Source organism: Theropithecus gelada, chromosome 11 (genome assembly GCF_003255815.1).
Source record: "Theropithecus gelada isolate Dixy chromosome 11, Tgel_1.0, whole genome shotgun sequence".
Taxonomy (NCBI): domain Eukaryota; kingdom Metazoa; phylum Chordata; class Mammalia; order Primates; family Cercopithecidae; genus Theropithecus; species Theropithecus gelada.
The window spans coordinates 121,011,381-121,037,528 of NC_037679.1; the positions used below are offsets into that span (position 1 = coordinate 121,011,381).

The 26,148-nt window shown below is 40.2% G+C and overlaps 1 protein-coding gene across 1 annotated transcript in view; it reads right to left on the reverse strand.

Annotated features, from left to right (window-relative positions):
• TM7SF3 (transmembrane 7 superfamily member 3) overlaps nucleotides 1-24,629 on the reverse strand; it is a 47,064-nt gene extending 22,435 nt beyond the window's left edge. The window contains exons 1-5 of the mRNA XM_025400912.1: nucleotides 24,286-24,629; nucleotides 8,770-8,924; nucleotides 5,151-5,301; nucleotides 2,666-2,786; nucleotides 1,184-1,355 (exon numbers count right to left, since the gene is read on the reverse strand). Of these exons, the coding sequence (XP_025256697.1) occupies nucleotides 1,184-1,355; nucleotides 2,666-2,786; nucleotides 5,151-5,301; nucleotides 8,770-8,924; nucleotides 24,286-24,376 (690 nt within the window). The 5' untranslated portion in view covers nucleotides 24,377-24,629. The remainder of the gene's footprint in view (nucleotides 1-1,183; nucleotides 1,356-2,665; nucleotides 2,787-5,150; nucleotides 5,302-8,769; nucleotides 8,925-24,285) is intronic.
• Nucleotides 24,630-26,148: the final 1,519 nt, after the last annotated feature.

Genomic DNA, 26,148 nt, shown 5'->3' on the forward strand with positions numbered 1-26,148 from the left:
AAAAGTAACCTAAAAGGAGCCTATTAAACAAGTTCTTATATTCTTCATAAAAATAATAATAGTATGTCATATCTAATAAAGCAACTAATAAACCTTACTAACAGAGCTTCTTATTTGGTGAATAAGCACAATGACGCTGTCTAGAAAAACTCCACCCGTCAACCATTAGACTGAAGGATGACCTCATATGTTACATTGCAGTTAGGCACTTTTCAAGACATAAAGATAAAATCCTGCCCTCCACAAAAATGATCTATTGCAGTGAGTGAGTCTCAAAATCTAATATGCATAAGAATCACCTGAGAGATATTTTTTTTTCTTTCTTTTTTTGAGATGGAGTTTCACTCTTGTCGCCCAGGCTGGAGTGCAACAGCATGATCTGGGCTCACTGCAACCTCCACCTCCTGGATTCAAATGATTCTCCTGCCTCTGCCTCCCGAGTAGCTGGTATTATAGGCATCTACCAACATGCCTGGCTAATTTGTGTATTTTTAGTAGAGAAAGGGTTACGCTATGTTAAACAGGCTGGTCTCGAACTCCTGACCTCAGGTGATCCACCCACCTCGGCCTCCCAAAGTGCTGGGATTACAGGCGTGAGCCGCTGCACCCAGCCAGAATCACTGGAGGGATCTTATAAAATGCAAATTCTGATTCAGTAGTTCCAGGGTGGAGCTTAAGAATTACAATTCTCACAAACTCTCTGGTGATGCCAATGCCACTGGTCCATGGATTCCAAAGCTCAGAGAAGAATTTTGCTCCAAGTTAGAGACTTTGAGTTTGGGTTCAAATATGAATGCCAATGTATGTATCCTTAAGCAGTTTCTCATTTTTTTTTTCTCAAAACAATGTAATCTTCATACTTGCCAAAAATGTTTACCCAGTAGTCATGGGAGTACATAGAAAATTACCACCTCCTTCCATTCACATTTCAGATTACCAAGTCATAGATGTGGCTGCAACTAAAACTTAACATAATTTACATGCATCCCCTCAAAGGCCAACATCATTTTGAGGTATCACCAGCAAAGACTCCCAAGATGATAACAAAATAAAAGAGAATAAAGTGAATGTTCCCAGTAAAGGAGAAAAGAGTAAAGAAATAAGACCCTGGTAGCTTCTCCCTGTCTCAACTCTGACACAGGTGTCACAATCCAGCCACACAAATCATGGGACTCAGATTTACCTTGAGAGCATTGGCCTTCACCTGGGGCACGCTGACCATCCTCTGCAGATGCTTCAGCAACATCTCCTCAGTGAGGTCATTCTCAGGCAGAAAATACTGATAGACATCATACTGCAACCTCCACCGGGAGTCCTGGTCCATCCCAGCATCACATGGCGGGGGATCTACACCTCTAAAGTCAACCAACAAAATGAAACATCAATCTCTTGTGGTGCAAGTCCCATCTATAAAAAGGAACCAAGAGCCCTAATTTCAAACACTTGCAACAATAATTACAATTTAACAATTCACTTTTTGCAGTGGCAACAATTGGTATTCTGAAGAAAAGTAACGCACTGTTATGGACTGAATGTTTGTGTCTCCCCAAAATTAATATGCTGAGATCCTCACTCCCAATGTGATGATATTAGGAGGTAACTAGGTCATGAAGACGAAGCCCTAATGAATAGAATTACTGCCCTCATAAAGGAGATCCCAGAGAGCCCTCTCGCCTTCTTTCTGTCATGTGTGGACACAATGACAACCCAGCAGTCTGTAACCTGGACGAGAACCTTCACCAGAACTCGACTGTGCTGGCATCCTGATCGTGGACTTCTACCCTCTAGAACTGTGAGAAAGAAGTTTATAAGCCACCCAGTCTGTGCTACTTTGTTACAGCACCACAAACTAAGACGAACACCAACAGGCAAGGGTGATTACATCACTGGATTCTGATAACAGGCCTAGAGTAATACTACAGCTTTGGGGAGACAAAAAAAAAAAAAAATCTGGGTGCAGTGGCTTATGCCTGTAATCCCAGCACTTTGGGAGGCTGAGGCAGGAGGATTGCTTGAGCTAAGAAGTTCAAGACCAGCCAGGGCAACATAGAAAGACCTCATCTCTGATTTAAAAAAAAAAAAAGAAAAGAAAAGAATATACCAGATTTGTCATTTGTTAGCAAGTCGCTTAACCTCCATAACCCCTAGGGAACCTTTCTGTAAAATAACAGCAATTGCCCTTCTTCATAAAATCGTTAGGATTTAATGGCAAAGAACATAACAACGCTCAGCACCATGGACAATGCACAAGAAGCATTCAAGTGTTCTCAAATGTTAGCTATCGTTACTATTAAAGGAGAAACTGAGGCACAGCTTTAATTAAAACAATGAATCTTTATAAAACTATAAGGATGTTTCAGGGCTACTGAGCGCTATCCATATTTAAAGTGCTTTATAAAAACCAGGATGTACTTGCAAGCTCATAATAGACTCACATCTGGCTCTTCAAATAAAAAGAGTTCACAAGAATGAAGTGGGAAAATATTAACTGTAAATGACAGCCCAAAGATTAATAATTAAGTTTAAATTACATCAATTACCCCCAAAAATTAAAGAACTCAATTTTACTACAGAGAACTAGGGACTTGAGAGAGCTGGTCAAATCTACACAACTGTCGTCATGTATGTTCTAAAAGCATTTCTCAGAGATGGGAGACAGGCATACCTCGCATAGCCTAGGTTTGCCGGGGCAAACTTGATAGTCGTTTCAAAGAAATTATACTCCAAGTAAATGTTGGGATCAATATCTAAATCAAACTCCAAATTACAGCCTCCAGGGATAGGATCTGGATAAGAAATAGGGAAGTTACCAAAAAAACAATTCTTACATATCCAAATCATACTCAGAAAAACAGAACTCTATTCTTAGAAGAACTTTCCAAATAGAAGTTAAATATAAATGTAGAGCTTCTAGTCTTATACTATTTCATGAACTGAGGTTAAAGAGGGTAGAGTTAACTGAGGTTCAGGGCCCTAGAGCAGGGCACAGCAAACATTTTCCATAAAAGGCCTGATAGTATTTTAAGCTTTGTCAGTCTGATGGTCTCTGCAGTAACTACCCACTCCTGTCCTTGTGGCAAGAAAGCAGCCACAGGCAATACGTACAGGAAGAGGCATAGCTGTGTTTCAGTAAAACTTTAAAAGTATAAAAACAGGCAGCAGGCTGGATCTGGCTCATGGTCTGTAGTTTGCCAACCTCTACTCTAGAGTTAAAAAGATTGGCTATTGGTTGACTACTTCTGGCCAGGTTTGGAATGCAGATACACAGTGTGTATATAAGTTTCAGTATCATGTTGGAATCTTCCTTCAAATTCTATGCTCTTCTTTCATACTCTCCTTTTTCTGCACTTACGGATCTTTACCACACCACAAATGGTGCGTATGCCAGCTGAAGCTCCTCTGTTCATAATTTTTCTGTGTATACTGCCCTTGATGAGAGCCTTAATTAAGTCTATGGTTTCTTATCAGGTAATTAGCCTTTTGTTACAGCTAACATTTCCTATCTTCTACTCCAGTAATCTTCTGGATTCTACCTCCTTTCCTAATTAGTGCTCCCTCTCCTTCCCTTTACCCCCAAGCTTTAAGAGTAGTCTAAATGTATTCACCTCACCTTCACTCCTCCATCCCTGTTGTGCCACTAAAGTGACTCTTGTAAAGGGCCACCGCTGACTCCTACTTGCTCTAGCATATGGACACCTTCAGTTAGTTCTCTTGACCTCTCTGTAGAGTATAACTTACCACTTCCGGTTTTTTTTTTGTTTGTTTGTTTTTTTTGAGATGGAGTCTCGCTCTGTCACCCAGGATGGAGTGAAGTGGCGCAATCTCAGCTCACTGCAACCTCCACCCGCCGGGTTCAAGCAACTCTCCTGCCGCAGCCTCCTGAGTACCTGGGATTATAGGCACCCGCCACCACACCTGGCTAATTTTTGTATTTTTAGTAGAGATAGTGTTTCACCATGTTGGCCAGGCTAGTCTCAAACTCCTGACCTCAGGTAATCCACCAGCTTCAGCCTCCCAAAGTGCTGCGATTACAGGATTACAGGTGTGAGCCACCATGCCTGGCCTGCTCCCTTTTAAAGGCAGAACCTCCAGGCTCTCTTCCTACCTACTTGACTACTACACAGTCTTGTGCTTACTCCTCAGCAGTTACTATCTGCTAGAAAGAGTAGCTGACACACAGTAGGCACTATGAAAGTATTTGCTATGATTTTTGCCCTAAATATCCAAGTACATGCCTGGATAATCTCATTCACTGCCACAGCTTTTAATAACAGCTATTTAGTTGGGAATCTAATCTCATCCCTCCACTCCAGGCCGTCATTTAAATTATCTACTGTGCATTTCCATCCAAATGTCCTACAAGCATCTCAGATTGTGTCCCAAACTGGAGTCATCATCTACTCCATCCCACCTCCCAAAACATTTGGCACCACCATAACCCTGTTCCCACACCTATTTTGTATCACTATTTCCCTGCTGCCCAAATAGGAAACCTATGCTTCCCTCTTATAATCCGTGACCACCAGTCACTGTGTTTATCAATTCCACCTTCTGGATATCTCAAATCCAGCTCCTCTTCTCCATCCTGCCTCTCATGGCCTCTGTTCAGATCCTCATTTCTCATTTTGTGCTGAGTCCTGACTCTGCTGTGCCCTCTCCTATCCATCCCCACACTGCTTCTAGCATTGGTTTTCTAAGAGATGAAATGGACCACACCATTCCTCTGCTTAAAAACTCTATGCCACCTTAGAACCTACCTCGAAATAAAGTACAAACCTCAAATTGTACGCAAGGCCCTCCACACTCCAGCGGCAGCCACACCCACAACGCGCCATTCTCCAAATCATTCTTCTTCATGACGTAGAGCTTACTGCTTCTGCTCAGAATAACTACACTGTTAGGACTATGTCTTGCCTTAACTATTACTGCTTCTCCAAGGGCTCCCTACATGTTTTCTGAATGAATAAATGTGTTCTCCTAGTTACTACCTGAGCTTTCAGTCATCATGCTAATTCTCTTACTGTAAAATATTTCTGATTATATACATTATACTTGCAACAAACAATCTTAATAGGATCATTTTCCCTAAAGTTTCATGAACACATTCCATATTCGAAAGAGAAAGAGGGAGGAGAAGACAGAAGGGTTACCTCTTTCTGAGTAGGAGAGTAGGATAGCCATATTCTGTACAGGCTCTACGCCTGAAGTCCCCAAGTACCAAGTGCATGTACTCTGCTCCGGTCTAAGGATGAAAACCAGTCCACTGGCAGTGCCTGTTTCCGAGGCATTGGAAAGGAGAGTCTGCAGTCAAGAAGAAACATCGTCATGAATAGGAAGTTGAGCAAAACATATAAATTACCGAGCTGATCCAGTGCGCATGTCCTATTCCAAATCTTCTCAAAATAGAAAAAAAAACCTTCCTCAAATATCCAGGGAATTCTTTTCATCTCTATGTTCACATGCCCACACATATACATGGAAAAAGCATTCTTGAAAAATATATGAGTGTCTTAGTTAAGGCTGCTATAACAAAGTACCACAGGTTAGGTGGTTATAAACAACAGAAATTTATTTTCACAATTCTAGACTCTGGTGGTTCAAGATAGGGATGCCAACACAGCTGGGTTCTGATGAGGGCCCTCTTACAGGCTGAAGACTCAGGATACAATAACTTCTTGTACCTGTTCTTGTTGAACCACATCATTTCCCAAAGACTCCACTTCCTAATACAACACACTGGGGATGAAGATTTCAACTGTGAATTTTGTGAAGACACAAATATTCTGTCTGTAAAAATAATCTTTGATCAGGAATAGCAGATGCACAGTGAAATTCCCAAGTGTTTCAATTAACTTGAATTAAGATTTACTAGGTCAAATAATGTTTTGTCTTCGTGTCTAAGACCACTAAGACAAAAATATGAGACCTGGCCCCAAGGAGTTCGGTTTTTGAAGTACCTTTTAAACTGTGTTATAACTGACATACTGTAAACTGTACATAAAGTATACTTTTTTTTTTTGAGACGGAGTCTAGCTCTGTCACTCAGGCTGGAGTGCAGCGGCACAATCTTGGCTCGCTGCCAGCTCCGCCTCCCAGGTTCATGCCATTCTCCTGCCTCAGTCTCCTGAGTAGCTGGGACTACACGCACCTGCCACCAGGCCCAGCTAATTTTTTGTATTTTTACCAGAGACAGGGTTTCACCGTGTTAGCCAGGATGGTCTTGATCTCCTGACCTCGTGATCTGCCCGCCTTGGCCTCCCAAAGTGCTGGGATTACAGGCAAGAGCCACCGCATCTGGCCCATAAAGTATACTTTTAAGTCTTGATATACACAGACACCTGTGAAACAATTACCACAATCAAAACGGTAAATGTATGCATCACCCCAAGTTTCCTTGTGCCCTTTCCTAATCCTTCCTCACACACTTCCTTTCTACCATCCCCCACCCCCATCTGCTTGGAAAGCTTTTTGAATAATAAAATGCTAAGCTAAGAGGTAATAGATTCAAGAGGTTCTATCAAAGTTAAGGAAATGGGAAGGAAAAGGCAGCAGAGCAGTTTCAATTTGATAAGCATAAGAAAGAATGGCTCAAATATTAATTGATAAATGATCAAGTCAACAGTTTCAAAGAGCCAACTGCCCTCACGACCCAAAAAAACCAAAGGTACCACACTTTATCAGGAAGGGCACAGGAAACAGAAGCACTTCTCTTCACACAGACCACTCACTTCCTGAGCCATGTGCAGTTCTGGCCATCATATTCTAGGTAATACAACAGTGGGAACTAAAGGCAGTCCAAGAAATGAAATGATAATTAAGGACAACTAAGACCCTATCTGCATAGGAATCAAGGCCCAAGATGCTGCCATCCAGGTCTATTTTATCACTGGTGATGCTGGCATCTCTTCATCCAAGCTTTGCTTACTCAGATGTAGAAACAGGTATCACTACTACTTTGTTGAGCTTTAATGAGAATTAACCATATGGAAACCAAACACAGGGGTTCCTAACTGGGGGCCTGAGGGTTTCTGAAGGGCCCCAAGAAATTATATATTTATATTTGAGTCCACAGACTTGAGCAGTCTATGGCTCCAGAAGCTTAAGAACCACTAGCCTAGCACATAGTAGGCATTCAACAAATATAAATCCTTATTTCCCCCATCCTCTCTCTTTTCCTTCAAATGTTGTCTTGCTGTAATGTCATTAGGAAGAAAATCACACTGTTTGTCAATTAAAAGTTGTTTTAATAGATCTAGTTCAAAAAGAAGAAGAAAGAACTCATCTATGTGCCATTTTACTAAGTCTCCTATGTAAGAGCCTGAATAGGAAGCTGTCTTTTGAATTCAGTGCCATAAAAAACTTGCCTCCCCTGAGGAACTGGCATGCTCCTTCCTTTCTAAGGAAGTTATGAAATTTAACATGCTTTACCTTCTGCTCTAGCTGCAAAGAACTTGGGCAAATTCAACGTATGCGTGACATCGGTATCTCTCGTAATTAATACTATTTATTCCTTTCCTTTTTTCCTCAGCTGAACTCTTCCATTTCCAGTCTATTAACTACCCCCCCACACCCCCACAATACACATGCACACACATGCACAACCACATGCACAGAATTTCCAAATCTCTATGGTAGGGGCAAGAAGGCAGGAATAAAAAAATACAATAGTAAGAAAGGTAGTGTGACCAATGCCCATACTATTATATATAGGCTGGGGTGCAGTGGTTCATGCCTGTAATCCCAGCACTTTGGGATGCCCAGGCAGGAGGATCACTTGAGGCCAGGAGTTCAAGACCAGCCTGGGCAACATAGCAAAACCCCATCTCTACAAAAAAAAATGTTAAAAATTAGCCAAGTGTGGTGACACGTGCCGGTAGTTCCAGGATCACTTAAGGCCAGGAATTTGAGCCATGATCACACAACCACATTCCAGCCTGGGTGATGAAGCGAGATCCTATCTCTAAAAAAATAAAAATAAAAATTTTTTAAAATTACATATGAATTGGATTAAGACAGATTTGTTTACCAAATTCCAGAATATTATAAGATAGGCTTAGAGCAAATAAAATGAAGTATAACTTCATACAAGGTGAAATGCATGTATTGGTCTAGGGCATCATAGAGACTAAATATAGATGTGTAAAAGATTACATAAATGGCAGATTCTTCATAGCTTAAGCTAGCTAACCCAGGGAATTTTAAAAACTTTCTAAAGCTGAGGTTGAGGTTAAGGGGTTTAGTGATGATATCTACAATAAAGTCCTTAACACTGCTGGAGGCACAGCACAGGGCTGGATGAACTGAGCACTATAATTTTTTTGTTGTTTGCATGACAGAGTCCAAAGAATAAAGTTGATATTATAGGGTTCTTGCTAAAGTTCAATACTATAGCTAAACAACAATGAAAATTCATTAAAACGTATATTCTCAGGTAAAAATTATTAAGGCCCCACTAAAGTAAGAAAATGAAAAGGTGGGAAATCACGAAAAAAACTTGCCTGCACAGTGGTGACATTTGGCACAGGGGGCCCTTCCCCCCAACTCAGGTCTCCATTAACCCTTTTTAGGTCAGAGACCGCCACACTCAAGAAAGGCCCGAGATACTCTCAATCACTAACTTGAAAACATCCTATTTTGATTTTTTAAAATTTAAGACATAAGGTCATAAACATAGAAGAGAGAGAGAGATACCAAATTCTAATGCTCATACTAAATACCAGACCCCAAAATATAGAAATGATTTTTACTAAAATAATTATTTGTACTTACCGGAGAAAAGGAAACGGTTGTATTCTGATACTGCGAGTGTATTTGGAAAATAAGAAAAGTCACATTGCTTGAAATATCATGCAAAACAGCTTCCTCTGGAAAGGGCCTATTGAGCTCGAAGTATCTAAATTTCCCCACAGAAAATTCAATAAGACCTACAACGAGATAAACTTTTCATTACAACACTTGTACTCTCATATCAGTTTGCAGAAATCATATTCATAAATGAATGTGGAATTTAATCCTCAGAAAAACTCTTTGAGGTAAATACGGTTATTGCTGCTATTTCCCTGCTAAAGACAATGTGGCTTAAAAAGTGATGCAGCCCACCCAGGGTCATCCAGCCAGTGAACGATAGAGCTCAGAACTAAAATGCAAGAGGTGTTTCAAAAGATATGCTGAAGACAGGCTCCTGGAGCCCAGAGAAACTTCCCCTCTGGCAGCAGCTGTAACAATCATCTTCGGAACAGAGTCCTTGAATTTGAAGATGACAATCCTGTGGGGCTACTAACAATCATGAATGTGCTGGTGTTAAAGTACTATAACTGTCTAGTGAATTCTGAAGTCAGCATAGCCTGAAGAGACACAGGTGGCTGCAATTTAACACCAGCGTTTCCCAGCTGTGTGATTTTAGGCAAGTTCCTTAAATCCCCTTAAGCCTCAATTTCCTCATCTGTCTAACGGAGACTGCAAAGGAAGGTGCCATCAGTACTGACAAAAATGTCTGTTGAGGGCCCACACCAGGCACTGCACATACTATTGTGAACCACAGGCATCCTGGAAAAGAGAGCTTTTGTTTGCTTAAGGATCAAGCTCAGAGTCCATACAAAAGATAGGTTAAACAAGGACAGTTTTTCAACACCTCTTCCAGGCCTGTCCCATCTGTCTACTTCCTCCATGGCCTGCATCTCACTGACTCTGTCCCCACTTCTCTGTGGTGTGTTTCTGCCAGCTGCACACCAGCTCTGTCTTTTTTCGATCTAACTCTCAAATATTCCTTTAATTAGGTTGCTTTTACTCCTGTGTAGTCCTGGATTCCTACCTGACCCCCCAACCTACAGTCAGTATCTGTCTGCATGAAAAGCAGAAGAGATCCCAAGCTTCCCATAAGCAGTCTTGCGGGGTTCAATTCTAAACAAATAAACAGAAGATTTAGATTAAATATAGACGAAAAGGAGTTGATGAAAAAAAGATTATAATTCACCCGAGTCCCACAGTGGAACTGTCATGTTTTATTTTAGAAGGAAATTAGAGTCAGTGGGTGGCAAAAGAAAACATTTCAGATACTAAATAACTTAATAACACATTCTTATATACCATGTCCCAAGAAGGTCAATTTTCAACACTTTGTTTTTTTAGTACAATAGCTCCACTGGATGATTTAAAACCAAACAGAACCAAAAAAAAAAAAAAAAAAAAAAAAATCAAGAATGAGTAGCCTGTGGAACAAGAGCCATAAAGAAGACACAAATAGTGCTAAGACTAGAATAATGTTAACCTCTATATATTTTCCCTAAGTTCTGTGATGCTATATTACATTCATAACTTAATGTTTTTTTAAAAAAAAAAAAAATCATGATAGAACACAAGGTTACTTATGGTTACAACTTCATTTCTAAAACTCTAGAGAAAATTTTAGTAGTTTTAACAATGACAAATGAAGATAGTATATTTCCTATTTATGGAACCAGAAAGATTTTACATCTTAGCTGGAACAGAGGTTAAAATATTAAGGAGTGGTCAATAGAATCTGGGTAGGGAAGTCTGAAAAAAATTGTGTGCGTGTGTTTTTTCTTTTTAAAAAGAAACAAGAAAAACATGTTTATATTTTCCAGGCCTTCCCATCATCATGATTATTTTATTAGAAAAGCAAATTATACATAAAACTACATGGATTTCAGTAAATTACACCAAAAATGTTTCACGTATTGCCCTTCAAGTTTGGTTCCATCCATCATGCATCCTCCAAGTCTTAAAAATTCCCACCTGTTTTGGCAGTGTCAGTCTGTTTTCCTAGAAATTAATAAGATTTCTATCCTTTCACAGTTCACAGCACTCAACTCACTCACTACCCTGCCTTTTCTAGTCTACATCTTCTGTTTTTCCCTTTTGTTCTCATTTTCCCTATTTGGCAAATATTTATAAGGTACTTGTGGAGTAGGCACTCTAGTTGTTGGGCACCATTATCAAAACTGATACAAACAAATTCATAAAGGTTATCCAAGACTTCTGTAATTATCACTTAAATTTGCCCTTTGATATATTTTAGAAAATGTTTTAATAATCCTTATGTCTATCTCCCATGACATGCGCCTTCCATCAGAACAGCATACAGAGCCTTTAAAAGCCCTGGAAGAGACTGAAGCCATCAACTAGAGAAGGCCTCATGGTAAACTTTTCTTAACTTTCCCTTAACCTATCACCCAGGATGAGGATGAATCACAACTCAAAAACACTTGGAGAAACAAAACTTTGGAAAGACAGTACAGAAAGACAGAACCATGGAAACTAAAATACACTGTTAAACAACTGATCACTTGACAAAATAAGTAGGGGAATATTAAAAGCAGGTATCTCTGGGAGCATATTTTAACTGACTCTTTTTTTTATTTATTTTTATTTTTTTATTTTTTTATTTTTTTTATTTTTTTTTTGAGACGGAGTCTCGCTCTGTCGCCCAGGCTGGAGTGCAGTGGCCGGATCTCAGCTCACTGCAAGCTCCGCCTCCCGGGTTCACGCCATTCTCCGGCCTCAGCCTCCCGAGTAGCTGGGACTACAGGCGCCCGCCACCTCGCCCGGCTAGTTTTTTGTATTTCTTAATAGAGACGGGGTTTCACCGTGTTAGCCAGGATGGTCTCGATCTCCTCACCTCGTGATCCGCCCGTCTCGGCCTCCCAAAGTGCTGGGATTACAGGCTTGAGCCACCGCGCCAGGCCCTTTTTTTTATTTTTTATTTTTATTTTTTTTTTGAGACAGTCTCACTCTGTCACTTAGGTGGAGTGCAGTGGGGCAATCGTAGCTCACTGAAATCTCCACCTCTCAGGTTCAAGCAATTCTCCTGCCTCAGCCTCCTGAGTACCTAGGATTACAGGCATGTGCCACCACGCCTGGCTAATTTTTGTATTTTTAGTAGAGACGGGGTTTTACTATGTTGGCCAGGCTAGTCTCGAACTCCTGACCTCAAGTGATCCGCCCATCTCAGCCTCCCAAAGTGGTAGTATTACAAGCATGAGCTACCCTTCCTGGCTGACTTTTTTTTTTTTTCCCACACATGTCCTTCTTTTTCTTTCTTTCTTTTTTTTTTTTGACACAGAGTCTGGGTCTGTCGCCCAGGCTGGAGTGCAGTGGCACGATCTCAGCTCACTGCAACCTCCGCCTCCCGGGTTCAAGCGATTCTCCCGCCTCAGCCTCCCAAGTAGCTGGGACTACAGGTGCCCACCACCACGTCTGGCTAATTTTTTGTATTTTTAGTAGACACTGGGTTTCACCATGTTGGCCATGCTGGTCTCAATCTCTTGACCTCGTGATCCACCCACCTCAGCCTCCCAAAGTGCTGGGATTCCAAGCATGAGCCACCGCGCCAGGCCAACTCTACATTTTAAATGTTTATAAAATAGGAACATACACTCTCTGTTAACATTCTGTCACTGTTTTGCTTTCCCTTAAAATGGTAATATTTTTCTAGAAAATATATAATCCTTATAAAAGGTGCAAAATAAACAGAAAGTCAACTCCTCCAGCAAGCACACTGTACAGAAATCATCACTGCTAACAGTTGGGATATATCTTTTAGGGCTTAGGCAGATATCAGCATGCATATTTCCACACAGATGGAAAAAGATATATGTATGTTTGATATTGCCCATTTAACAGGTCTAATGTATCTTTCCATAACAACACAGATAATTCTAGCTTTACCATTTTAAAAGCTACAGAGTATTCCATTCTGGGTATGTACCATAATCATTTACCCAATCTCCTATTAATGAACATCTAGGCTGTTACCATTACAGCATGAATAATAAATGAGTAAGAAATAAAATAGTTCTGATTTTGTGGAAGACTATTCCAGAAAGCATATGTGTCAGGCAATAAATCTATTTGAAAGAGTTTTTGCTTTGACAGTGTAACAGATGACCTTTGATCTTAAATGGTTAAACTGTACCTAAAAAGTCTTGTTTTAGTCTAAGAAATCCAGAAATAAAAACAAACAGACCATGTGAGAATACATAACGATTAGGACTAAAAATTAATATGCAGTCTTTGCTTCTGAATTCTTCTTCAGGAATAATTATAACTTTCATCTGTTACTTCCTGGATTTCCCAAAAGCTACAGGAAAATGATGCCTCATCATCTTCCTTTCCTCAAATGCCTATAGTGGGAACCAGGCAGAAGCCAGATGATAAAAGGGAGGGACATTGTATACATTATTTAAAACCTGGTCACTTGACGAAATAGGTAGAGGTGTTAAGAGGAAATATCTCTGGGAGTGTATTTTCAGTGATTTTTTTTTTCTTTTCATTACACATTTCCTTATTTTTAAAATTTTCTATAGTGACCATAAGGTGTCCTTTTCATAAGAAATTATAATACAGTGATTATACACTCTGGCTATACATTATTACAATCATCTGCAGTGGATTAAAAAAGAAAAAAAAAAAAAACCAAAACACTGCTGCCTGGGACCCTCTCTAGATAAGTTAAATCAAAATCACTGGGGCTAAGGTCCAGGTATCAATTAAAAAACAAATATTCATTAAATACTATGCAGAGAAATACACAAAGTTTACACACCCATGAATTAAACAGCACCTAAACAGCATTCTAGCACCTTAGGGGTCCCCTTGTGGCCCCTCCCAATCACATCTTCTTTCCTCCCCCAGAGGGAAACAGGGTCCTAAGTTCAAACACTAGGAATTTAGTTGGGGGAATTCAATTGAATAGAATTTACGCACAATTTTTGTGTGTTTGGCTTCTTTAAAATCAGCACTATGTTTGTGCAATTCATTCCAGCTGCTATAAGTAGCCATAACTCATTACCGTTCTTGTATACTTCATGAAATGAGCATGCCACAATGTATTTATCTGTTCTACTGTTAATAAACATCTGTATTTCTGGTTTAGAGTTATAAATAACTCTAAACATTTTCTGTGCATGTCTTTTGGTACATGCATATACACACTTCTGTTGGGTGGAATCTATGAGTAGAATTATCAGGTAATAGGGTATTCTCATCTTCAGCTTCAGTAGATACTGCCAGTCTTCCAACAATGTTTTGCCAATGTATACCTCATCAACTTACTGTAGGAAAGTATTCCAACTGCCCAACAGTCTCACCAACACTTGGTATCATTCATTTATCTGCTGGGTACATAGTGGTGTCTGACTGTGATTTTAATTTGCACTTCCCTAATTACTCATGGGTGTTAGGAACCCTTTGCTTTGCTTATTGGCTATTTGGATATCCTCTTTGTGAAAACAGTCTGTTCAAGTCTTTTACATATATTAAAAATGGAACTGTCTGCCCTTCTTCAATTTTAGGAGTTTTTAACACATCATAGATATGAGTATTTTGACAGATATGTTGCAAATATATTCTCCTACTCTTGCTGCTTGTCTTTTCACTCTCTTGTTACCTTTAGATTAAGAGTTTTCATTTTAGCAGTCAATTTCTCAGGTTCTTCCTTTATGATTAGTCCTTTTTGTGTCATTTTAAAGAAATCTTTGCCAACATATACCAAGATCATGAAGATACAGTCCCATGTTAACTTCTAGAAGTTTATCTTTCACATTTAGAGCTAAAAATCAGTCTGATACTGATTTTTATACATGGTGTAAGATAGAGGTCACAGTTCATTGTTTCATATGTTTATCTACTTGACAGCAACCTTCACTAAAAATACCACCCTGTAGGTACTGCATGTTCTCTCACTGATAAATGGGAGCTATGTAATGTGTACACAGGGGCCTACACTGTGGACTGATAGACACTGAAGACTGAGGAAGGTGGGAGGGGGCCAAAGATGAGAAATTACTTAATGAGTACAATGTACATAATTCCAGCGATGGATACACTAAAAGCCCTGACTTCACTACTACACAATATATCCTATAACTACACTTGTGCTCCATAAGTTTATACAAATAAAATAATTTAAAAATACCACCATCTCCCTACTGCTTTGCAGTTCCACTTCTCACATAAGTCAAGTGAACGTATGTGTTTGCTTCTGGAGTCTCAATTGTATTCTACTGGCTTATTTGTCTAGCTACAGACACCAATCCTAACACAAATATTACAACTCTCTTAACTCCTGCTCCAAATTTGTTCTTCCTCCTCAAATTTATCTTGACTATTTCTGGTCCTTTTCATTTCCATATAAGCTTTAGCCTGTCAATATCCACCAAAAAAAAAAAAAAAAAAAAAAAAACATGCTGGGATTTTGATTGGGATGGCCCTGACTATATACATTAATTTAGAGAGAAATGATATCTTTAAAATATCTTTATCTTTAGAATTTTGTAATCTATGAATCTGCGATATTCATCTCTTTAGTTTCTCAATTTAACTAAAGAATGTTGAGATGTATTATGTCATTTTCTCTGTAGAGGTCTTTACATATCCCATGATAATCATCCCAGAATACGTAATGTTTCTTGAGCCTATTTTAAATGTACTTTTTCTTTTCTTTAATTTTATTTGTTAACGTTATGTAGAGACGAGGTCTTGCCATGTTGATCACACTGGTCTCGAACGCTCGGCCTCAAGAGATCCTCCCCCACTCAATCTTCCAAAGTGCTGGGATTACAGACTGAACCACAGTACCTGGCCCTGTTTTTTCTTTTAAATTTCTATTTCTAGCTGTCTCTTCACCAATATACTTTTTATAAAAAGTTCTCCATGTAATTCTAATGCTTAGCCAGGTTTGAGAATTCCTAACATAGTGTTTGATAAACAAGCAAAGGATATATATGTATTTTTTTCCCAGTCTTAGCTATCTTTAACCTAACTTCTGTGTGAAAATACTTTTGCAGTGTAACCTTGGCAATCCGACATCCATTGCACAATTTTATCAGAAGATCGCTTTAACCAAACCAGTTGTGGTTTGATTCCTGGCTGTGCAGGATTTTGTCATTTTTGATGTTCCAACGTCTAACACAGTATAGTCACCTAACTGGCATATAGTAAATGTTTTTTAAATGATGGCTGAACTACGTGACCTCAGGCAAGTAATGTATTTCCTTTGGGCTTCAGTTCCCTCAAAGTAAAATTGAGGTAACTGTGCTGCCATCAGTTAGCTGCTGAAAGTTTCAAACAAATGGGAAACAATTTTTTAAATTAAACTGCCCAAGGCTATACAATAAAGTATCATTTATTAACTTCCATTAGCTTTCCTGTGCTTCACAGGTTCATCTCCTTATTGAAAGAAAAGGATCCAGCCAAACTAAGTTTCATAAGTGAAGGAGAAATAAAATCCTTTACAGACAAGCAAATGCTTAGAGATTTTGTCACCACCCAGGCCTGCTCTACAAGAGACCCTGAAGGAAGCACTAAACATGGAAAGGAACCACCAGTACCAGCCATTGCAAAAACATGCCAAAATGTAAAGACCATCAATGCTAGGAAGAAACCGCATCAACTAACGAGCAAAATAACCAGCTAATATCATAATGACAGGATCAAGTTCACACACAACAATATTAACCTTACATGTAAATGGACTAAATGGTCCAATTAAAAGACACAGACTGGCAAATTGGATAAAGAGTCAAGACCCATCAGTTTGCTGTATTCAGGAGACCCATCTCACATGCAGAGACACACATAGGCTCAAAATAAAGGGATGGAGGAAGATCTGCCAAGCAAATGGAGAACAAAAAAAAGCAGGGGTTGCAATACTAGTTTCTGATAAAACAGACTTTAAACCATCAAAGATCAAAAGAGACAAAGATGGCCATTACATAATGGTAAAGGGATCAATTCAACAGGAAGAGCTAACTATCCTAAATATATATGCACCCAATACAGGAGCACCCAGATTCATAAAGCAAGTCCTTAGAGACTTACAAAGAGACTTAGACTCCCATACAATAATAATGGGAGACTTCAACATCCCACTGTCAACATTAGACAGATCAATGAGACAGAAAGTTAACAAGGATATCCAGGAATTGAACTCAACTCTGCAGCAAGCAGACCTAATAGACATCTACAGAACTCTCCACCCCAAATCAACAGAATATACATTCTTCTCAGCACCACATCACACTTATTCCAAAATTGACCATATAATTGGAAGTAAAGCACTCCTCAGCAAATGTACAAGAACAGAAATTATAACAATCTGTCTCTCAGACCACAGTGCAATCAAACTAGAACTCAGGACTAAGAAACTCAATCAAAACCGCTCAACTACATGGAAACTGAACAACCTGCTCCTGAATGACTACTGGGTACATAACGAAATGAAGGCAGAAATAAAGATGTTCTTTGAAACCAATGAGAACAAAGATACAACATACCAGAATCTCTGGGACACATTTAGAGCAATGTGTAGAGGGAAATTTATAGCACTAAATGCCCACAAGAGAAAGCTGGAAAGATCTAAAATTGACACTTTAACATCACAATTAAAAGAACTAGAAAAGCAAGAGCAAACACATTCAAAAGCTAGCAGAAGGCAAGAAATAACTAAGATCAGAGCAGAACTGAAGGAGACAGAGACACAACAAACCCTCCAAAAAATCAATGAATCCAGGAGTTGGCTTTTTGAAAAGATCAACAAAATTGATAGACTGCTAACAAGACTAATAGGGAAGAAAAGAGAAAAGAATCAAATAGATGCAATAAAAAATGATAAAGGGGATATCACCACCAACCCTAGAAATACAAACTACCATCAGAGAATACTATAAACACCTCTACGCAAATAAACTAGAAAATCTAGAAAAAATGGATAATTTCCTGGGGACTTACACTCTCCCAAGACTAAACCAGGAAGAAGTTGAATCCCTGAATAGACCAATAGCAGGCTCTGAAATTGAGGCAATAATTAATAGCCTATCAACGAAAAAAAGTCCAGGACAAGATGGATTCACAGCTGAATTCTACCAGAGGTACAAGGAGGAGCTGGTACTATTCCTTCCGAAACTATTCCAATCAATAGAAAAAGAGGGAATCCTCCCTAATTCATTTTATGAGGCCAACATCATCCTGGTACCAAAGCCTGGCAGAGACACAACAAAAAAAGAGCATTTTAGACCAATATCCCTGATGAACAACAATGCAAAAGTCCTCAACAAAATACTGGCAAACCAAATCCAGCAGCACATCAAAAAACTTATCCACCATGATCAAGTGGGCTTCATCCCTGGGATGCAAGGCTGGTTCAACACATGCAAATCAATAAACGTAATCCAGCATATAAACAGAACGAAAGACAAAAATCACATGATTATCTCAATAGATGCAGAAAAGGCCTTTGACAAAATTCAACAGCCCTTCATGCTAAAAACTCTCAATAAACTACGTATTGATGGAACGTATCTCAAAATAATAAGAGCTATTTATGACAAACCCACAGCCAATATCATACTGAATGGGCAAAAACTGGAAGCATTCCCTTTGAAAACTGGCACAAGACAGGGATGCCCTCTCTCACCACTCCTATTCAACATAGTATTGGAAGTTATGGCTAGGGCAATCAGGCAAGAGAAAGAAATAAAGAGTATTTAGTTAGGAAAAGAAGAAGTCAAATTGTCCCTGTTTGCAGATGACATGATTGTATATTTAGAAAACCCCATCATCTCAGCCCAAAATCTCCTTAAGCTGATAAGCAACTTCAGCAAAGTCTCAGGATACAAAATCAGTGTGCAAAAATCACAAGCATTCTTATACACCAGTAACAGACAAACAGAGAGCCAAATCGTGAATGAACTGCCATTCACAATTGCTTCAAAGAGAATAAAATACCTAGAAATCCAACTTACAAGGGATGTAAAGGACCTCTTCTAGGAGAAATACAAACCACTGCTCAGTGAAATAAAAGAGGACACAAACAAATGGAAGAACATACTATGCTCATGGATAGGAAGAATCAATATTGTGAAAATGGCCATACTGCCTAAGGTAATTTATAGATTCAATGCCATCTCCATCAAGCTACCAATGAGTTTCTTCATAGAATTGGAAAAAACTGCTTTAAAGTTCGTATGGAACCAAAAAAGACCCCGCATTGCCAAGACAATCCTAAGCCAAAAGAACAAAGCTGGAGGCATCACGCTACCTGACTTCAAACTGTACTACAAGGCTACAGTAACCAAAACAGCATGGTACTGGTACCAAAACAGAGATATAGACCAATGGAACAGAACAGAGTCCTCAGAAATAATACCACACATCTACAGCCATCTGATCTTTGACAAACCTCAGAAAAACAAGAAATGGGGAAAGGATTCCCTATTTAATAAATGGTGCTGGGAAAATTGGCTAGCCGTAAGTAGAAAGTTGAAACTGGATCCTTTCCTTACTCCTTATACGAAAATTAATTCAAGATGGATTAGAGACTTAAATGTTAGACCTAATACCATAAAAATCCTAGAAGAAAACCTAGGTAATACCATTCAGAACACAGGCATGGGCAAGCACTTCATGTCTAAAACACCAAAAGCAATGGCAACAAAAGCCAAACTTGACAAATGGGATCTCATTAAACTAAAGAGCTTCTGCACAGCAAAATAAACTACCATCAGAGTGAACAGGCAACCTACAGAATGGGAGAACATTTTTGCAATCTACTCATCTGACAAAGGGCTAATATCTAGAACCTACAAAGAACTCAAACAAATTTACAAGAAAAAAACAACCCCATCAAAAAGTGGGCAAAGGATATGAACAGACACTTCTCAAAAGAAGACATGCATATAGCCAACAGACACATGAAAAAATGCTCGTCATCACTGGCCATCAGAGAAATGCAAATCAAAACCACAATGAGATACCACTTCACACCAGTTAGAATGGCGATCATTAAAAAGTCAGGAAACAACAGGTGCTGGAGAGGCTGTGGAGAAATAGGAACACTTTTACACTGTTGGTGGGATTGTAAACTAGTTCAGCCATTATGGAAAACAGTATGGCGATTCCTCAAGGATCTAGAACTAGAAGTACCATATGACCCAGCCATCCCATTACTGGGTATATACCCAAAGGATTATAAATCATGCTGCTATAAAGACACATGCACACGTATGTTTATTGCGGCACTATTCACAATAGCAAAGACTTGGAATCAACCCAAATGTCCATCAGTGACAGACTGGATTAAGAAAATGTGGCACATATACACCATGGAATACTATGCAGCCATAAAAAAGGATGAGTTCATGTCCTTTGTAGGGACATGGATGCAGCTGGAAACCATCATTCTCAGCAAACTATCGCAAGAACAGAAAACCAAACACTGCATGTTTTCACTCATAGGTGGGAACTGAACAATGAGATCACTTGGACTCAGGAAGGGGAACATCACACACCAGGGCCTATTATGGGGAGGGGGTAAGGGGGAGGAATGGCATTCGGAGTGATATCTGATGTAAATGACGAGTTGATGGGTGCTGACGAGTTGATGGGGCAGCACACCAACATGGCACAAGTATACATATGTAACAAACTTGCACGTTGTGCACATGTACCCTAGAACTTAAAGTATAATAATAAAAAAAAAAGAAAGAAAGAAAAGGAAAGAAAGAAAGAGAATCAGGCACTCAAAGCAGCCCTACAAATAAATTAGCGGGAAGAAAGGGACTAACATGTACAGGGCAGTCACAGAAATTCCAGGCACATCATAAGCATTACGTTGAGAAATAGACTTCCACAGAGTAACAACAAAAGATACTGAAAGTCAAGGCAACTTAAACAGCTCAGTCTGTTAGAAACTTATACAATTTCTGCTCATAAAAACAGATTTAGCAAAAGAAGACACATACCCAAAAGATATCCTGAAGAAGCTAACAGGAATTTAATTTCACCTCTAAGGCATATGGAAAAGGATTTATTAGAAGCATTTTATGAGGCATAATTAGATCTTATGACTTGGAGAGTAGGAGGAAAAAAGACAGCACATCAAAAGATATTACAAAGCAAATGGCTAACATCAAGTTGGGGCACTTCCACTAGCTTTCCTCTAAAAAGAAATGGCTTTTTTTTTTGCCATCTGACCTATAGAAGGGACTTGAAACAATTTTCACACCCATCTTCCATTCTTACTCAGAATCACTTTTTCTTTCCAATAATTCCACTTTAAAAAGTGCTGCCCAATCCTAACCTTTTCCTTTTTCTTTCCGAATCAGATCCTAATCTGGCAACCATAAAAATTTCCAACTCCTCCTTTTTACTATTTTACTAAAATTTACTTCCACTGGTTGTGTTTCAACACAACAACCAAATTCTAAGAGAAATCTATCATAGCCTAGTCTTCTCTTCAGATTAAAAACAAAAACAGTTCAGCTACTTGAGTTGGTCAGCTGTCAACTGCCCCACCCAATTTCTCATTGTTAACTTCTTACAAATGTTCAATAGCCCTAAAGGTTGAAAGGAAACACAAAAATAAACATATTAGCATTATACACTTTTTAGAGAAAGACAGCACTTGCAACTAACCACAAATGGCCTGCTACCTTGGTAAAGCACCATCAACAGCACGAAGACTGCAAGGCCCAAATGATGCTGTGCTCAAGTCCAGTTACTATGAAATTCCAGGGGAGTTACTGGATATGAATCTAAACAAATGAAAGATGTTAAAGGCAGCAGTGAACTGGGACTCCAAGAGAAGGAAAAACTGCTTAAAAGTGTGATCCATCTCATGTGCCCACTGGTCACAGAAAGCACCCTCCTCAGACATTCTAGGAACTCCATCTGCCACGTTCCAAGATTTATTTAGCATTCAGGCCACTACCGAAGTCATGCAAGTTAGCTCATCCTGCCAAAGATGGGTAAATCCTCCTAAATTACAGCAGATGCTCAATTTCTTCCGTTTGTATGGGTATCAGAATCATCATCATCAAACATCAATCCAGCCATTTTCTAGGAAGATTATGCAAATCCTGAACTACATCCTTCTACCTTTCCATACTGATTTTTATCTGACAGATGTGGAGAATATCAGCTTTTATTATCACTCAGCAGTTAAGTCCCCACATTGTCCCTCTTTTGCACAGAATGACAATACCAATGCAAGGCAAAAAGAATAACATTGAGGAATATCAGTGCTATTAATCATAGCAAAGAGGTAAAAAATAGTGTCTGAAAAAATATTAATTTCTCAACTTATTCATATTTTTTAACTTTTGTATAAAAATTTCTAGGTATGAAATACTAAAACACCAACTAGAAAGAAAAAGGTCTGGATGCCTGCTCTTCTGACTCAGGGGCTGGCCTCGATCAAATAAAAACTCTAATATCTCAAATTCTTCACCTGTTAAAATGGAGATAGCATCTCTTCTACCTCCATCATAAAGCTATTTTGAAGAATGAGGATTCACAGAAGGATTAAGTACAAAGCACCATGCCATGTAAGATATTCTTATTGGAAGGCAGCTTTACTGAAGTGGAAGGACTATGAAATTTGCAGGGAGACTCACCTGGGTCCAAGTCCCATCTGTAACCCTAGCAGCTGTTCATTTGTTCCTCTGATAAGTGAGGAAGATCATTATATTGTAGGGTGGTGGGGATTAAATAACACTGCACATGGAAAGCACCTGGCACACACTATACACAGGGAATGTTAGTGCTCTATTATAAACAAGGTTTTTCTGGAAAAAAAAATTGCCCTTTTCAACTTTGGCCTCAGTCCTATACAAAGATCCTAGAATTCAGTTTGCACGAGGGCTTTTCAAATATAAGTGCATAGGCACACAATCACATTATTCAGAAAATATTATGTTTCAGAACTGCGACTAGTCTATAAACCTCAAAACAAAACAGAATGCGCTTAATTTCATGGAAAAGCACATGATGATCTGCCTGGCACAACTAGTGCCTTTGACATTTTATATTAACAAACCATGAGCTGTTGCCCAAACTCATTCACCAAGCACAAGACCTACAATCTAACACTCCATTCTGAGTTCTCACTGAGATGAGCAAGAGTCACCTGAAATCGGCCGGGCGCGGTGTCTCACGCCTGTAATCCCAGCACTCTGGGAGACCAAGGCGGGCAGATTACGAGGTCAGTAGTTCGAGACCAGCCTGCACACATGGTGAAACCCCGTCTGTACTAAAAATAGAAAAACTAGCTGGGTGTGGTGGCGGGCACCTGTAATCGCAGCTACCCAGGGAGGCTGAGGCAGGAGAATCGCTTGAAGCCAGGAGGCGGAGGTTGCAGTCAGCCAAGGTCATGCCACTGCACTCCAGCCTGGGTGACAGAACGAGACTCCGGCTAAAAAAAAAAAGGCACCTGAAATAATCAAAAATGGTGTACTCATAGGGAGCCAAGCCCAGGCATGTTTCTTCTTGGCTCCCACAGGTGAATTTGAAGTGGCAAGAGAACTTCGTTGATTCTTGTTTTTCTCATTTTAGTTTTACTCTCTATTAAATTGTTACTTTTTACAGTTCACTTATGGATGACAAGTTATTTCCTGTTGGTAGCTGCAATGATTGGGAATTTTGTGATCTGTAAACGAATTAATATCTCATAGAGACCTATTTCCTGTTGGATATGAGACAACAGAGAACACAGTTTTTGTCCACTTGTCTTTTTTGAGGTCAAATCGATGAGAAATTTCTTGCCCTCAAGTAAGGAGAACAACTCTGATACCTGGACTGGCAAGCTTTTGTGTTTCTGTGTTTATTTTTCATCTGTGGCTGAACCTGTAGAATTGAGGGTGTACATTCTCTATCTATATGTCTATGTATCTGTTATTCAGAAAGTCCTTTATTTCTCATTGTGAGTATGTAATGTTTTCCTGTCTCCAGATGGTATTAATAAATTAGATGGTAAAGGCTCTTTAAAAATAAATAAAGCCCCATTCTGGATTCATTTTTCCTCTCAAACTCTGTAGAACATAACCAATTTGAAAAGCCTCTAGATTTGCGGGGTGTAAAAGTTCCATGCAGCTTGAGAGCCATCAGTCATTAAGCCCCTAGTTCCACCCCAAGTCTTGCTGTCCAGAAGCTCAGTCCACTGGGGAGTAAAGAGGCGCTTTAGTAAGTTAAATTAAAGCCACAAACATGGCTGCTCCCTAAGGGAGATAATACTGCGTTAAAAGAAAGAGAATTATTTGTCTCTTCCCATTTTCTCCGCTAAATGAGGAGGTTAATAATAAGGCCTCCTTAGCCATGCGTGTTTCCATTGCAGGAAACACCATTCGTGCCCGTTCTGGACTCACCACCCGGCAAGTACCAACGCCCCCAGCACCATCGCCCTGCTAGGCTGACAGACCCCGGGCTGATTTTGACCTTGCAAGAAATGCAAAAGCAACTTTGGGATGCAGAAGCCAGGTGCCCCGACCTTACCCTCGCTGGAGTTCCCGAAGACCTCGGCTGCACCCGCCACCCGGCGTTCGGATGCCAGCACCGCTACGACCAGCAGCTGCAGGAGCCCCATTGCTGCCAGGGCCGGGCTGGGCCCACGCCAGAGCCAGGGAGGGATGCGGGCGTGCGCGCCGGGGCCCCGCAGCCTCGCCCGCGCTATCCCGGGGCGTCCGCACCGGGCGTCATCGCCTGCCAGGTGCAGACGCCTAGCACCTGCCAGCTCCGCAGCCGCCGGCGCGCGCCCCGCCGCACTCCTAGCGCCAGCGAGAGGTTTCCTCTTCCGGCACCTGACCCCAGGCGCGCGTTCCCGCGCCTCCTCCCGGGCTCTCGCTGCGTCACTGCGGCGGGTCTCCGGGCGCGGGCGGCGCTGGGGCGTTTCCAGGCAGCGCGCGCCTCCTGCCGGCGCGCGGGGAACACACAGCCCGCGACGCTCCCGGGAGCCCCCAGGACATCCTGGCTTGAGGTCCAGTCTTCCCACTTTTATCTCACCAAGTAGGCAAGCCACTGTGAAAGTACAAAATAAGTTTCTGTTGCGGACTAACGTCACCAACCTTCTGTTTCCGTCTTTAACGGTCCTTTACAACAGCAAAAAAAAAGAGGAATCGGTTGCGAAAAACACAGTCGAAGGTTATTTCCCCCGGTAGCAACTGTCTTCGCTGCTGAGGCTTATGTTAGTGTAACAACGCCAGGAGAATGCTGTTTGTGTAGTAGCGCACTAGTCATGAGCACTACATTTAAAAACAGTTTCGTTTTCTCTAAGCGAAATATCCTCGAAGACACGTCCTTGGTCTGAACTTCCTCTCAAGTCTCATACCTGAGTGCTGTTTAAGGGACAGTAGTCCATGTGACAGATGGCTCATCGATGATGTGGAATTAGACGCATAGATTTAAAGTTATTTGGGGAGGATTGTCTTGCTTTCCTTCCCTGGTTTTGGTTTTTTTCACTTACATATTTTGATGAGCAACTTACAGCTTGGAAATTACATGTTCAGTTAACCTACTACTAACCATCTATAGCTGTGACCATAATGTGAAGAGGTGTTAAAGACAAAATTATTCAATGATACTTGAAGCAACGAACGAAGACTATTGAGGACTGTCTCAGTTGGCATAGGGACCACTGCAACTGGGTCTTGCAGTGCGGAAGAGGGACTGGGCTCAACTCTGAATACAGCACGGGGAAGAGGGAATTGGTAGCCAACCAGCAGCATGGAGCTCAGCGGATGGAAAATTACTAAGAGGAAACATCAGAGGTAAGGGGCATTTAGTGAAACTGACCTAACAGGACTCATCCTGAAGACAGAACATCACCTGGGGGATGGTGGAGGGTGAGGAAACATTAGATATGGAGGAAAGGGGGGTTCTTCGCTAAAACTGGATTTTTACAAAGAAGTGCACAGATGGACCTAGCAGAAGATTCAGAAGCCGTACTAAAGTTTGGCCAAGCAAATAATCTTTGCCACAGGCACAGTTCCTTTTCTGCTCTCACACTGCCCGGTCCAAATTTTCACACCTTTGGTACTACTATCTATTTCTGTAATGCTTATTCACTCTCCCACGTGCCCCTATTCCTATAACCCTCAGTAGATGAAATCCAAGGAACATGAAAGGAACAATTATGATAAGGGTAGCATCTAAATCAGTGGATGGATTATTCAATAAATTGTGTTATTACTGATTAGCTGCACTATGGGCAGAAAGAATCAGAACACTATCTCACACTAATTGTGAAAACAAAATCGCAAAGTATTAAACCATAAAAGAACTAGCAGAAGAGGGTTCTCTCTTTTTTTTTTTTTTTTATAAATTGATCTCAAAATGGGAGGAGCTTTCTAAGAAGCAAAA